We start from the raw sequence: 14,777 nt of genomic DNA on the forward strand, positions 1-14,777 counted from the left end.
CACACACACACACACACACACACACACACACACACACACACACACACACTATGACGACTGAAACAGCTGTGGTCCCTCCATCTTTGTTTTGACTCAACGCTGACAATTGTGATTTCTTCACTGAATCACTCTGAAGTTGAGAACTGGTCAAATGTGGTTCATATTTTTCTTCTCAGCAGAAAAAACAAAAGTTCATTTCAGTCCAGGTTGTTGCCACATCACTTCACTAAAACAGCAGCATTTTAGGACAGTTTTAATCAATCTGTACTTGACAACCTTTGAGATCCAAATTCGAAAAATTTATTCAACACCTCACAAAGCAGAAACTCTATTGATGATATTATCTTTTAACGGTGGAAGATGAGCTAATCGTTTGTTTTTCTTAACCCCCAAGTTGTCCAGTTATTAACTGCTGATTGTGTCACGTTAGTCCAGTAAGTGGTCCAACAGCGGACCACCAAACTGACAATTAAAAGCAGTCCAGACCGTCTCCAAAGGTGAAACTCAATTATCTTCTAGTTTATGGTTACGTAAAGTTTGATTACTTTTTCTGAAACAGTTCAATGCATTTTTCAGTTCAACCAACCACGGGTGAAGCCAAAGGAGTGGCTGAGGTGGCACCTGACTGGCCACCCCAAAGTGGGTGTGCATCTCTGATCATTTTCTGATACTACTGTTGTATATCCATTTGCAGCTGTGTATATTTTAAAATGGATGGATTATGTCCATAAAAGATTCTGTTCATAACTTTTATGGACGGAATTTCTAGGAGCAGCCAAGGTGTTGAAGGAATCCTTTTTGGTGACATTACGATCACATCTCTGCTTTTAGCGGATGATGTGGTCCTATTGGCTTCATCAGATCATGATCTCCAGCTCTCACTGGAGCGGTTCGCAGCTGAGTGTGAAGCCGCCGGGATGAGGATCAGTGCCTCCAAATCCGAGGCCATGGTCTTGAGCCGGAAACCGGTAGGATGCCTTCTCCAGGTCGGGGAGGAGATCCTGTCCCAAGTGGAGGAGTTTAAGTATCTCGCTGTCTTGTTCATGAATGAGGGAAGAATGGAGCGGGAGATCGACAGGCGGATTGGTGCTGCATCTGCAGTGATGCGGGCGCTGTACCGGTCTGTCGTGGTGAAATTTACCGGTTGGTCTACGTTCCTACCCTCATCTATGGTCACAAACTTTGGGTAGTGACCAAAAGAACGAGATCGCGGATACAAGAGGCTGAGTCCTGGACGGACTCAGAGTAGAGCCGCCGCTCCTCCACGTCGAGAGGAGCCAGTTGAGGTAGCTCGGGCATCTGGTTAGGATGCCTCCTGGACGCCTCCCTGGTGAGGTGTTCCGGGCACGTCCCACTGGGAGGAGACCCAGAGGAAGACCCAGGACACAACGGAGGGACTTGGCTGGCCTGGGAACGCTTTGGGATTCCCCCAGACGAGCTGGCTCAGGTGGTTGGGGAGAGGGAAGTCTGGGTGTCTCTACTTAGGCTGCTGCCCCCGCGACCTGATCCCAGATAAGCGGGGGAAAAAACCAGATGGACGGCTGGATAATGGCCCTTTGTAAAATTAGCAGTAACAATATTGGTTAGCTTAATTTGGGATTAGCCTTAGCTAATCCAAAACAAATTTCATCTCAAAAAATGTTTAAAATGGATAAATTATAGCCTTTTAAAGTTAGCCATGGTGGCCATCTTTGATTAACATTTAGAATTTGGTAGGCTGTTTTTGCTACTTCTACACTAATCTTCAGATCTGTATGTCTAAAATTAGCTAAAAATAAGTTGTGACTAGCATTTAGCATTTTTTATTTAAATCTTGGCTATGAGTACACAAAATTTCAGCTCATTTCTTAAAAACAGCTGAATTAAAAGGCATTTGGAATTAGCTGCGGCAACTGTCTTGAATTTTCAAATCCAGAGTGCTTTTCTTTATTTGTGTGTGCCCCCCATAACCTTGGCCACCCCTTCAAAAAAGTCTAGGTCAGCCCCTGCTCAAAAACTTCTTTATTTTCTGCCTTTTCTAAATCTTGGGTGTTCTGCATTCTGGAACAACTCCTTTAAAGTCACGTCATTAAAAAAACATCAAAAGAATACAAAGTGCACTTGTGTTGCTGCAGCTTTGACAGCCATCCTTAATAAAATCCACTCATGGTTCAAACATCCCCATCACTTCAAAACAAGCTTGATAACGTTTGCATGATTATCAGGAGTGGTGACGGGAGAGGTTTCAGAGTAAACAACAGTTTTGCACTCGGAGAAGCCGTGGGTTGGTTGCACAGGTTGTCTCCATCTCCTGCTTCGAGTGGAAAACACGCCCTTGCAGTCACCATGGGGACCGAGTTTGTTGCTGAGTTCCTGAAGCATTTTATTTCAGTTTCTCACAAACGTCTCTTTTTAGATCGATGCTCATCAAGCATTCAAATGAACGCACAAATTAAGACAGGAAAACATCTGAAAGCCAGCCAAGTCGGATCATTAGAGATATGTAAAGTTTAAAAAAAAGGCAACGTTATGGTTAAAAGCAGATTACCCTGCTCCGAAGCTCATTTATCTTTTTGTGTCCGTGTAATGAGCCAATGTTTGTCGGCAATCAAAAGTAACGACTCAAACAAAACCCACTCAGCTGCATCAAAAGCGCTGAATTTAAGATGAAAACTTGGAGCTCAGAGTGTGCGATGGGGAGGACTATCAGCTACCGCCACTCCAAATTTAAGCTCAGTGGCTTTTTTTTATTTTTATCATTTTTTATAAAAAAAAATCAACATAAATTCTATATACAATAAAAATACAAATCATAAATGAAAGGTAGCAGAAGAAGAGAAAAATCTTATATCTGCCCATTTTCTCAAAAAAATAAATTTAAACACAATAGTCTTCAAATAAAGACAAAACAAAACAAAACACAAAAAATAAGAAAATAAATAAAGCTTAAAGTGACTGTGATATCAAATTTTTGTAATAAATATGAATGCATTTTTGGAAAGACAACATTAATAGCATAATAAAAACAATTTTAATGGCGCTGGGATGAATTGTTGTTGAGATATTTGCATGTAAAATAACAGGAAGTGATGTCAAAGGGGAATGTCTACATGTGAACAGAGTGTTATTAAAATGGTTAACAACACAGACTGTAGAGAAGAATTTGATATTTCTTTAAATTATTTTGAGTCACTATCAGGGACAGATGAAGAGGAGTTAGAGTTTAAATATTATTTCAATAAACAAAGACCAGAGAGTTCTACTGACTCTTTTAAGAAACATCTTAAGACATTTTTATTCAAACAGGCTTTTAGTTATTGTGCTTTTTATTGTGTTTTAACTGTTGTTTTTTATATCTGTGATCTGTTTTATTGTTTTTAGTTATTTTTGCTTTCTGTGAAGCACTTTGTGATGTTTGTGTCTGTGAAAGGTGCTATAGAAATAAAGTTTACTTACTTACTTATTTACTTACTTAAGAGTTCCTTTACTTAAATATTTCCCCTTTGATGTCACTTCCTGTTTCACATTTGCTGAGGCAAGTTCAAAAGAAAATATTCCAGTTATGTGACAAAATGGGCAAAATTGCGTGTATTATGTGAGGTTTCTTAAATATAAAGATGTTCTCTTTGACTTATGCATCTTACAGGCACTTTAAAGGTTTTAAATTGACTTAGAGACATTTCTGTATCAGTAAACACTTTATCCTAATTATTGCTGCAGCTGAAGATAAACAGCTGCATGATTAAAAAACCAAAGATCCTGAACTTTATCATTGCTAAAAATAATCCTTTTCATCTTTAAGTGTGTGTACCGAAGTTTTGTAGTAGCTAAGCAGCATTTCTTTGCTTATTTTCTCCAGTTAAGACAACAAACTTTACATAATTTGATTCTAATTAACAGCTAAACATAAAATCTACAGAATGAAAGCTGTAAAACTAAATAAAAACATATTTCTTTACTCACTGGCATCATAACAACAAATTAAGGTCTTGTTGCATGGTGTATAGTTTTGTTATGACAAATGGAACAATGGTACAATGATGACATCTCATTATTCACTAAACTTAGAGAAACAAAGAGCTAATTTTTTATGTTTCTGTCAGTTTTCCCCCACTTTTCAAAGAGAGCTGTAGAAAACCACACATCAAAAGTTCTGACAGCTGGAACGGGACAGCTGAGAAATATTTCCTTTGAGACTTTATTTTCAGAGGAAGATAAAAAAAACAGAGTGGTGACAGATGAGTTTTGTAAAGAAGCAGTCAGTGTTTAAACACAGAAACTCCCCCGGTTGTTTATCAAGTCCTATGGGGAGTCCCTGACTGACAGCTCTGGGTCTGGTTTTTGGGTCAGATAATGACTAGAACCACGTCAGTACGCACACAGACTCACCCAAGAGGTTTTTCCAAGCGACTGCCCAGCGATCCAACCACCTCTCCGAGAGTGCAGTGAGCCTGGCCCAGAAAGTCCTGTGGAGTCAGGAGGATTGGTTACAACATCAAAWACCTCACAACCAGAAGGAAGCAAAAAAAATGACCCAATCCCTACAAAAATCCAACCTCAGTTTAAAACTTTATCATTAAAAATGCTGGTTTTACTGAGCTTTGCAGCAAAAACTACAATATACATTTATAAAAAGATAAGTTGAAACATTTATAAAACTTGTAATCAAACCTTCACTCTTGCCATCCCGCGCTGAAAACTGGACCTAGGAAGCGTCTATTATGCCCATATATTTAAACTAACATGAATTAATTGACACAGTCAGGCAGTTTTGCGATCTTGTTGCAAAAATTAACCATTCGTTCACAAAAAGTTATTTTTTTTGGTTCTAAAATTCACCATTCACACCTTGTATCCTGTTTTTGGAGTATTTTAGCAGTGGTGCTGCAGCGCCATCTTCAGGCTTGGCATAGTTACCACAGCATTACCTGTTTTTTTTTGTTTTGTTTTGTTTTTTTTTTAGAATTATTTCTCTGAGAATTAAAACGAAGCTTCATATATTTATTCCGGCTCTTAAAAGAAGGTGAAGCTATTTTTCATGTTTAATTCTAACATAATGGATTCTCCTGCTTCACTGATTTGCATCTTCTCTTCATCGTTCTGCAGCTCTTCTGTCCACCAGCGAAGCTTAATGTCTGTTTGTTTAGCTATTTATCATAAGAGCAGCATGCGGTCGTTTCATTTTATTTTTCCTTTTATTTCTTTTTGTCCACAATATGAGATTATGGAAAAAAGATCAGAACATTTTTATGAGCTTTTCCTTGGTTTATGATGAAGAAATGCAGTAAAATAAATGCAACTGGTGCCACAGCACGAGGTCCATTCGAAAACTGCCTCCGAGCAACTAATGGCTAATTACAGAATATAAATCTAGACCTTAGAAAGGACGTAAAAAGTTCTGCGAAAGCTGTTTTTTGCTGAATTCCAATAATTTGCTCGGATTTGAAGCAAACAAAGTTCTAAGGAACGGACACTGCTTCAAAGATCTCAGCTGGTTCCAACAGAAAAACACTAAAAAAMCAGCTCCAAGAGAAACTCTTTTGCACTTTAATGCAGTTTTCTTTTGATAGGAACCAGAAAGTTTACATTAAACATGACCCTGTTGCTCCATTTAAAGAAATAACCAGCTTTTAATAAGAATATCTTCCTATTAAATGGTCAAAATAAACCTAAATTAAGTCTTGTCATCCACTCAAAATGCTTTGCTACTTCATGTTTTTCAGGGGGAATTACTGAATTCCACAGACTATATCTCTATTATATTTCAGAGTCCCTTTAAGACAAATAGTGTTTTATTCAGGTGTTTCCTCGGTGAGTCCCTCCATCTGTTCCACTGTCTTAAAAAAAAGCAGCTGGCCGTCCTTGTTCGGCTCCGCAGTTCAGAGGTTTGTCGGTGCGGCGCATGAACCGGTTCTTCAAAAGCAGGTGGTTTGAAACTAAATTAACGCCCCCGGCTCGATGATCTAACAATGAGCAGCACGAGAAACAACACAGCCAGCTGGCACCCAAGATGAGCACTTCAACAGTGACCGGGCAAGTTTGCAGGCAGGAGATTAAAAATAAATAAATAAATAGAAAGTGTATGATGTACATTGATCAGTGCAGGAGTCAACAGGGTTAACAGGTATGTCATGAATTTAACATGGCATTTATGTCAACATATTCTCCTAATTGGTATTTTGAAGTTGCACACCCTGCTAAAACTAGGCATATCAGCTGATAACGGTTTAGCCTAGCTCATTTAGAAGAAAGCAAACGGCACAACTCCAGCTAGAAATTGTGCAGTTGTATTTTAAAGTTATTTCACAGAAGGTTTCACAGAAGCAATGCATCACAAATGAGCAGTATCGGTTTGTTGAACTGTGATCTTTTTTTATTTTTTTAAGTTCAATATCAGAGTCTCACATCTGCTCTTTCCAATTTCCAATTCACACCACTTTCTAAAGGTGAGCACCAGTCACGACTTGGTGTCTGTCTCATGTGTTATGTGGGCAGACTGGTTGGCTCGGACACTAAAATGCAAACGGATGGTCAGAAATACGACTTGGAGTGTGTCGCTTCGGGGCAAAGTGAAAGTGGGTGACTGCACTTTCCAAGAGGCTAAAATGGGCAGAAATATTATAGCTTTTTCCCCTCCACAGTTTGCAAAACCTCACACTCAAGCACCCCAGATTCATTGTTATGTCACCCCAACCATTTTTACCAAATGTTAAACACATTTATGTACTTTAATGTTTGGCAAATATGGTTGGGCTGACATAATGATGTAACACATTTATGTCCTTTAGATAACAGAAAAATGCTGTGGTGTCCCATCCTGGTCATATCAAAGCATTTGCTTTTCAAATGATTGAACATATTTACCAATTCTGACCAAATAAACCCACATCCACCATGTGAGCAAATATGTGCTTCACTGAGAAAACAGAAATCAGGTAAAAGCATTAAACAAAGAAACCAGATGAGTCACTTGTCCTCAATGAAAATTTTAAGAGGTAATCAGGTAGTAAATAATCTCAATAACAGAGAGAGACACAGCATGGAGTCTCATTATATTGAATTGTAATTATCAATCTGCAAAACTGTTGTGATTAAAAGCCATATCATATCGTGATTTATAAAAAGGATTGTAGCGTGATTTTAAAAAGAATCGTATCGTGATTTAAATCTATATCGTATCATTATTTAAAAAAAGAATCGTATCGTGATTTAAAGCCACATCGTATCGTGATTTAAAAAAGAATCGTATCGTGATTTAAAGCTATATCGTATAATGATTTAAAAAAGAATCGTATCGCGATTTAAAGCTACANAGCTATATCGTATAATGATTTAAAAAAGAATCGTATCGCGATTTAAAGCTACATCGTATCGTGATTTAAAAAAGAATCGTATCGTGATTTAAAGCCACATCGTATCATGATTTAAAAAAGAATCGTATCATGATTTAAAGCTACATCGTATCGTGATTTAAAAAAGAATTGTATCGTGATTTAAAGCTACATCATATCATGATTTAAAAAAGGATCATATCATGATTTAAAAAAAGGATTGTTTTGTCATTTAAAAAAGAATTGTATTGTGATTTTAAAAAGGATTGTATTGTGATTTAAAAAGGAATTACATTGTGATTTAAAAATAGGTTCATATCGTGATTTAAAAAAGAATCTTATCGTGATTTAAAGCCACATCGTATCGTGATTTWAAAAAGAATTGTATCGTGATTTAAASCTAYATCGTATMRTGATTTAAAAAAGAATCGTATCGGGATTTTAAAAAGGATTGTATTGTAATTTAAAGCCACATCGTATCGTGATTTAAAAAAGGATCATATCGTGATTTAAAAAAGGATCRTATCGTCATTTAAAAAGGGATCATATCGTGATTCAAAAAAGGATTGTGTCATGATTTTAAAAAGAATCGTATCGTGAATTAAAGCAACATCATATCGTGATTTTAAAAAAGGATCATACTGTGATTTAAAAAAGGAACGTATCGTGATTTAAAGCCACAGATGCTGATCGTATCATAATTTAACTTTTTTTGTATTGTGATTTTAAGCTGTATATCATTGAGATTTAAAACCACATTTTATTGTAATTTAAACCCACGTCGTATTGTGATTTGAGGTTGCATCGTATCTTCATTTAAAAGTGTACTGTATTGTGGTTTAAAACCGCGTTGTGTCGTAATTTAAAGCCACATCGTATCGTGATTTAAAGCTGATAAAGCCATGATTTAAATTTAAACTGATGTCAAATTTGAAGGTGTATGTTGCGTAGAATAATTGGCCTTCAATTGGACATGACTCTAAACTAAATAAACTAAAAAATACAAATTAAAATTTAATTCTGCTGCCTTCCCCTCAGTGCAGAACAATTTCCTTGAAGCGGTAGACAGGTAACAGCCATAATTGCTCTAAATACACTGCTGTTTGTAATTACAGCTGTAATCACTGCCATCAATAAGGGGAAAAAAGCAGGATAATAAAATTTAACTGCTAAATGACCAACAGCCAGTTCATAGTATGTGCTATTATTCCAGCAAGTGATAAACAGACTCATGATAAAGGTCAGATTACTGTTATATGGCTGAAATGGGAGGAATCACATATACAAATGCTTAGCTCAAAAAAACACTCACGTGTTTTGAAAGGTTGGCACTCTTTGAGTCGACATCATACCTATGGAAATAAAGAAAGAGAAGGTCAGTGCGTTAGTAACAGATGAAAAGTGGCAGCATCTCAGCTGGGAACACGACAGATTATAGACCCAGTAAAATGGGTAATGGGGCCAAGCAGCTTGTCAATCTCACTCTATGCTGCGGCTTTTCTAATTCACAGCATGACAGGCTTACAAGCCAATAAACTGACACTAAAAGGACTAATTGGTAGTCGTACCTATGACTGTGTAGACGGCAGAAACTAATAAATGCTGTGCAAAGAGGTCAGTGAGTCAGTGTTTATTAAAAGGTGCATGTTAGTTTTTCCTCTCTTTTCTTCTGCTAATGTCAGTTTTTATTCTAAAAATCGATTTTCAAGCAGTGGCTGAAGTGACACCCTTTAATTTCTTCATGGATTTTTTAGTTTTGGCTTAATTTGACGTCCGTAACAAATTTATGTGCATTCACATCGTTTGTACTCCCTCAAACGTCACCCAAGTTCCATAATAACACACAATATGTTCAGAAAAATGACTTGGCCCTGAAATGGGAAGTCGTCAGAGCAGCYATTCACTCAGCAATCTGAGATTATTTCACAGCTCAGATCGTTTCGCCCATCACTAAAAGGAAAAGAATGACCCTCTGCTGAGTGATACATTYAGAAAGACATGAAAAGCAATTTTGTTTTCCTTTGAAACATCCATAGCACAACGGTACATCCTATGCGTTAGTGTTCTGACACACGCCAACCTCTGCACCTGGACCTTTCCTCATATTGTTGCAGTCCATCTATTTGATGGGTTTGTTTAACCTTTTCCTGTTCTGTGTGCTTTGAGTCGTTCTGTTCGAGTCGACTTGCTCCGAGATGCTTCGTGTTCTTGTCGGTTTACCTTTCATCGATTTAAAACCAGTTTGTCAGGTTTCCACTTGTAAATCTTATGACAACGGGTTCCTCGTGTGTGAATACTTTCCTTACTTTTTTTTTCGTGTCAGATCTTTCGATTGCTCTTCCAGTAAATGTCGCGTCTCTCAACTCGTTCTGCGAGACGTGAACGTCTGTGGCCTCTTAGGGTTGTTTTTCTTGGCATGTTGCKCGAGTTTCTTTCGGTTTCAAAAGTGACTCAACGTCTAATTTGGGTCCCCGTACCACTGACACACACAATTATGCTTTCATGGAGTAGAAACACCTCAGTGAGAGATTTCTGACAGCAGGAACTTTTTTTTTTTTAGTTTTATGAAAACGGTCAGAATGATGGAAATTAAATGAAACTGCTCGCGCTGAAAAGGTCAAGTGAGCTTTTTACAGTGAATATCAAATCAAATAGATTTTGGGGTTTTGTCACGGAGCCAGTTCATTATCAACGGGGTCTGGCACCCACCCGGAACAAATAAAAGCAGCAATTTGGTGCAAAAAATGAAAAATAAAATAAAATAGACAGCATCCAGATAAATAAAAAATAGATAAAACCCCTCCCTCTCCTTTTAAATATGCAAATATATCCTGCAGCGTTTGTTTTTAAATATCCTGATGCATGCAAACTTTTTTCTGCGTATGCACTGCTGATGCTCRACACCCAACAAACTCCTGAATAGGGGTGTAAGAAAATATCGAACACTGAAATATCGCAATATGACAGAGAGTTGGTGCTTAAAAKATCAGCTGGAGATGACTTGTTGCCACCTCACCAAACTTAAAGGGATCCACGATTAGTTGTAACATTAGACTTTATTTGATAAAATTTATTTTTACTGTAATATAAAGACTGTAAAAATACTGTAGGCTGTTTAGTTTAGTAAATTTTTTAAAATATATTTTAACATGGACGGAGCCATTTTATTTACACACAAAGCATTCTGGGTAAATGATGACATGAATAGGTCCCCGATGTGAGCGAGCTATATCCACCCTGAAGGTTAATCTTGGACAATATCTGATGATCGACTCTTTTAAATGAAACCAGAGAGCGTTGACAGAGAGGAGAAGGTAGAAATGACTCAGCCTGGAACTGAAAATATGGATGGAGGACAACAGAGCTGCTTCATGGAAGAACAACCTCAACTTAGCCTGTTAGCGTTTGCGCTAGTGCCAACGCTATATTGCCTTATATGTATTAGCTCGGTGCTAGTGCGACAAACAAGCTAAACTGAGGTCCTCCATCCATATTTTCAGTTGCAGCTGAGTCATTTCTACCTTCTCCTCTCTGTCAACGCTCTCTGGTTTCATTTAAAAGAGTCGATCATCAGATATTGTCCAAGATTAACCTTCAGGGTGGATATAGCTCGCTAGCAGCCTCGCACCGAGGACCTATCCACGTCATCGTTTACCCAGAATGCTTTGTGTGTAAATAAAATGGCCCCGTCCGTGTAATAATATTTTTAATTTTTAGTTTAAAAATGATAAAAAACTAAACATCCTACAGTATTTTTACAGTCTTTATTTTACGGTTAAAATATACGTATGTTTATTAAATAAAGTCTAATGTTACAACTAATTATGGATCCCTTTAAACGCTTCTTTAATCACCCTCCCTTAAATCCCTGGTTTCTATGGTTATCCATTGCAGTAAAATTATTGCACAGAGACCCACACTGTTGCCGTGGTCACAGTGACGAATCTACTGCGAACCATGACCGATTAGTTGGATTATGGCAGTAAGAAAAACTCGATCCCAATTAGTAAACCAAGACAAATACAAGTTTTCAGCTGCTTCATTTCAGGAGAACTGAAAAAAAATTAAACACTAAACAAGACAAGGCTTGTAGAAGAAATATAATCATATTTGTGTCTACTGGGACAAATTTAGACAAAACTTCCTCCCACGCAAACTATTTTTGCTCTGTTTTCTTTGTTTCTCTTCCTTTGTCGAAGGAATCCACGCAGAATCGCCAACTCCTCCTCGCACGACTCCCGGTTCGCTTCTGTTCGTGGCGCTACAGTTTCACAGATTATGATCTGAATAATCTGTTTTAATAAAATAAAGCTGCTGAAATCCCAAAGTCATTAAGGAAAAATATGATCAGGGAGCGCAGAGACGCAGCCTGGAGGTTTCAAACRAAAACTGAAAGGAAGCATCTTTACTGCTCAGTGCTTTGAGTGTCTGTTAGCGAAATATCTCACGGGCTGGATTTTATTGAAACTTTCAGAATCTAAACTGATTAACTTTTGGATTCAACCCGATTCAAGATGGCCACCACTAACATCTGAACCTAGAAGACAAAAAAGGCTAAAAGTCAATCAAACTGAAATATTTTGAGCTAAAATAAAAAACACTTTGATCGCTAACAGATCAAAGTTGAGCAGCAAATGTAACTCTACAAAGACACAGTAAATTTAAAATACTGTACAAAGTTTGAATAAAATATTTTCATATTTTCAAAACTAAAATAGTTGGAAGTGTCCTTTAAACTTGATTTTTGACTAAATTGTACTCACAAGTCAAATCTGAGGTTTTGTCGCTCTTCGAAGAAATAATCCAAAATAAATTTCCGCACGAAGTCTGGGTTCAGCGTGTTGTCGATCACCTCCGTTCTGCCAAACTTAGAGAGAGAAAAATAATAAGAAATTAGAAAACACAAGGTTAAAACCATGTCTTCAGTGTATTTTATTTTATTTTTTTATCTAAAGCGGTCTTTAAAGGTTCTCTGTGACGTAGACYGGTGTAAATATCTCATGGCCTGCAGCATCAGGAGAGATGCTGGTTACAGAAGATTACGTTCAGCTTTGGAGAAATAAACACACAGCAGCTGAAGTTTGGAGTCAGTGGGGGTCAGGAGAGGCCCACCATTTGGCATTTAACTCAGACCTCTGAATAACTGGAGAGAAGTGAGGCTGAAGTCGGACCCCTCGTTTAAATTCATGAATATTCATCGTGACGAAACGCAGCAATGACAGTTCAGTCATACAGGAGGGAAGACGTGCTCCTGGAGAGGAGTTCATTAATTATGGAGCATCTGCTCTTTATAACTGTGTGAATTCTTATTATTGGAATTATTTTTCTTCCGCACGTTTTATGACACACAACCCGTTCCACAGTTTTTGTGCTATTTTAACAATTTATACATCAAAACGTTCAGCTCCTTCAGGACATTCCAACTACGACTTCTGGYATTTCAGCAGCTCGTACTTTTTCAGCTATTTTTGGCCACTTTTTTTCTCATTAAAAAAGGAATAGAGCAGTCTTCAAAATCCTTTAAAATGTTTATAAATCTTCCTTCGGCTTCTTATTTTTATTTATTTTTTTTGCCAACTGAGGCTTTTTTCCGCGATTTCAGCAATCTTTCTGCTCCCTCCTGCTATTCTTCTGCTAATTTAACCTTTGTTTCTTTCTGATAATTTAAGCTGTTTTCTGCCTTTTCAGCTACTTTTCAGCTAATTGTAGCTTTTTCTACTGACCATATTTTGTAATATTTTCTGCTTATTCGGCTCATGTTATTTATGCAAATTAAAGCTGTTGTTTGCCTTTTAAGCTACTTTTCAGTTAATTGTTGCTTTTTTCTAACTTCAATTTTTAGCATAATTTCAACTTACTGCTTAATTCAGCAGACATATGCTCTTTCTGCTGGTTGGTGAATTTCAGCTTGTTCAAGCTACTTTTTACCTATTTTATTTAAACTACATTTCTGCTCCGTTCAGCCTTTTCAACACATTGTTGCTAATTTTTTTCAACTGGTTTTTCATTTATTTTCTATTTTTCCAACTTTCAGCAAATGTCAGCTGTTCAAACTGAACTCATTAAACACTGTAAGTGTTTTCCAGCAGTATGGAGGTAAATTTGTGTTTTATTATTCAATCAAACAAAAAGCATCTTCAATCAAAAAAAAATTTTCAATCAAAAATATTTTTTTTCAACCAAACAAAAAATAAATACAATCAAAAAATATTTTCAACCAAAAAAAATTATTTCAACCAAATTAAAAAAGCTATTTCAATCAAAAAATTAAAAAAAACTATCAAAACGTTTTTTTGCAAAATAGAAACTTTTGGTTGAATCTCAAACTTTTGGTTGACTTTTTAAGTTTTTGGTTGACTTTCTAAGTTTTTGGTTGACTTTCTAAGTTTTTGGTTGAACTCAAAAAGATTTGAACTCAGACATCACAAACTAGGGTAGTGGCACAGGGAGTAGAGAAGCCAAGCTTGTGATCGGAAGGTAGCCGTTTCGACTCCAGGTTGGTCTCCATGTTGCATGTGTGTTCACATGTGTGATAAGTTAAATGCAGAGACTTAAAAGAGACCTATTATGCAAAATTCACTTTTTAAAAGTTTTTTTTAACTCAACTTTGGTTATGTACTTCTTAAAAAAACAGTCCTAGGACCAAAWAAATGCGCCCAGGAGCATATTTACTGTAAGTAAATGTATTTTAATGTATACAGTATTAATGACAAGTTTTATACTTCCTACATTTTGTGATGTCACAAGCCGTACGACAACCCACCAGAACCTGCGTTCAGCCCCTTACCTAGTAACCCCTGGGTGAAGCTCCTGCTCCACCGTATAAAAAGCCGTCACGGTGTTGTTGTGTAATGTGCAGCTCATTTTATAACAAGCCTCCTATAGCACAGTGGGTAGAGTGTTGGATCAGAGGGTGGGAGACTAGGGATCGAGACCGACATGGACACAAAGAGTTTAATTTTTAATTTTTGTTTGTTATGAACACGTTTTCTCATGTACTTCTATTGTTTAGCTTATTAAAGCCTTGTTAAAGCCTATTTGCCAAAGTTGAGTAAAAAAACTTTTAAAAGTGAATTTTGCATTATAGGTCTCTTTTAAGTCTCTGCATTTAACCTATCACACATGTGATAGGTTAAATGTGATAGGTTAAATGTGATAGGTTAAATGAACACAAGTGCAACATTGGAAACTAACCTGGAGTCGAACCGGCTACCTTCCTATCACAAGCTTGGCTTCTCTACTCCCTGCACCACTACCCTAGTTTGTGATTACTGAGTTCAAATCTTTTTTTGAGTTCAACCCAAAACTTAGACAGTCAACCAAAAACTTAGAAAGTCAACCAAAAATTTAGAAAGTCAACCAAAAACTTAGACAGTCAACCAAAAACTTAGAAAGTCAACCAAAAACTTAGAAAGTCAACCAAAAACTTAGAAAGTCAACCAAAAACTTAGAAAGTCAACCAAAAAC

The 14,777-nt window shown here is 37.0% G+C and overlaps 1 protein-coding gene across 1 annotated transcript in view; it reads right to left on the bottom strand.

The window, feature by feature from the left end:
• LOC106524856 (copine-8) overlaps window positions 1-14,777 on the bottom strand; it is an 84,836-nt gene that overhangs the window by 45,791 nt on the left and 24,268 nt on the right. Inside the window, exons 4-6 of the mRNA XM_014018850.1 lie at window positions 12,074-12,177; window positions 8,623-8,662; window positions 4,369-4,445 (exon numbers count right to left, since the gene is read on the bottom strand). Of these exons, the coding sequence (XP_013874304.1) occupies window positions 4,369-4,445; window positions 8,623-8,662; window positions 12,074-12,177 (221 nt within the window). The remainder of the gene's footprint in view (window positions 1-4,368; window positions 4,446-8,622; window positions 8,663-12,073; window positions 12,178-14,777) is intronic.

The sequence above is a fragment of the Austrofundulus limnaeus genome, unplaced genomic scaffold (assembly GCF_001266775.1).
Source record: "Austrofundulus limnaeus strain Quisiro unplaced genomic scaffold, Austrofundulus_limnaeus-1.0 Scaffold204, whole genome shotgun sequence".
Lineage (NCBI taxonomy): Eukaryota > Metazoa > Chordata > Actinopteri > Cyprinodontiformes > Rivulidae > Austrofundulus > Austrofundulus limnaeus.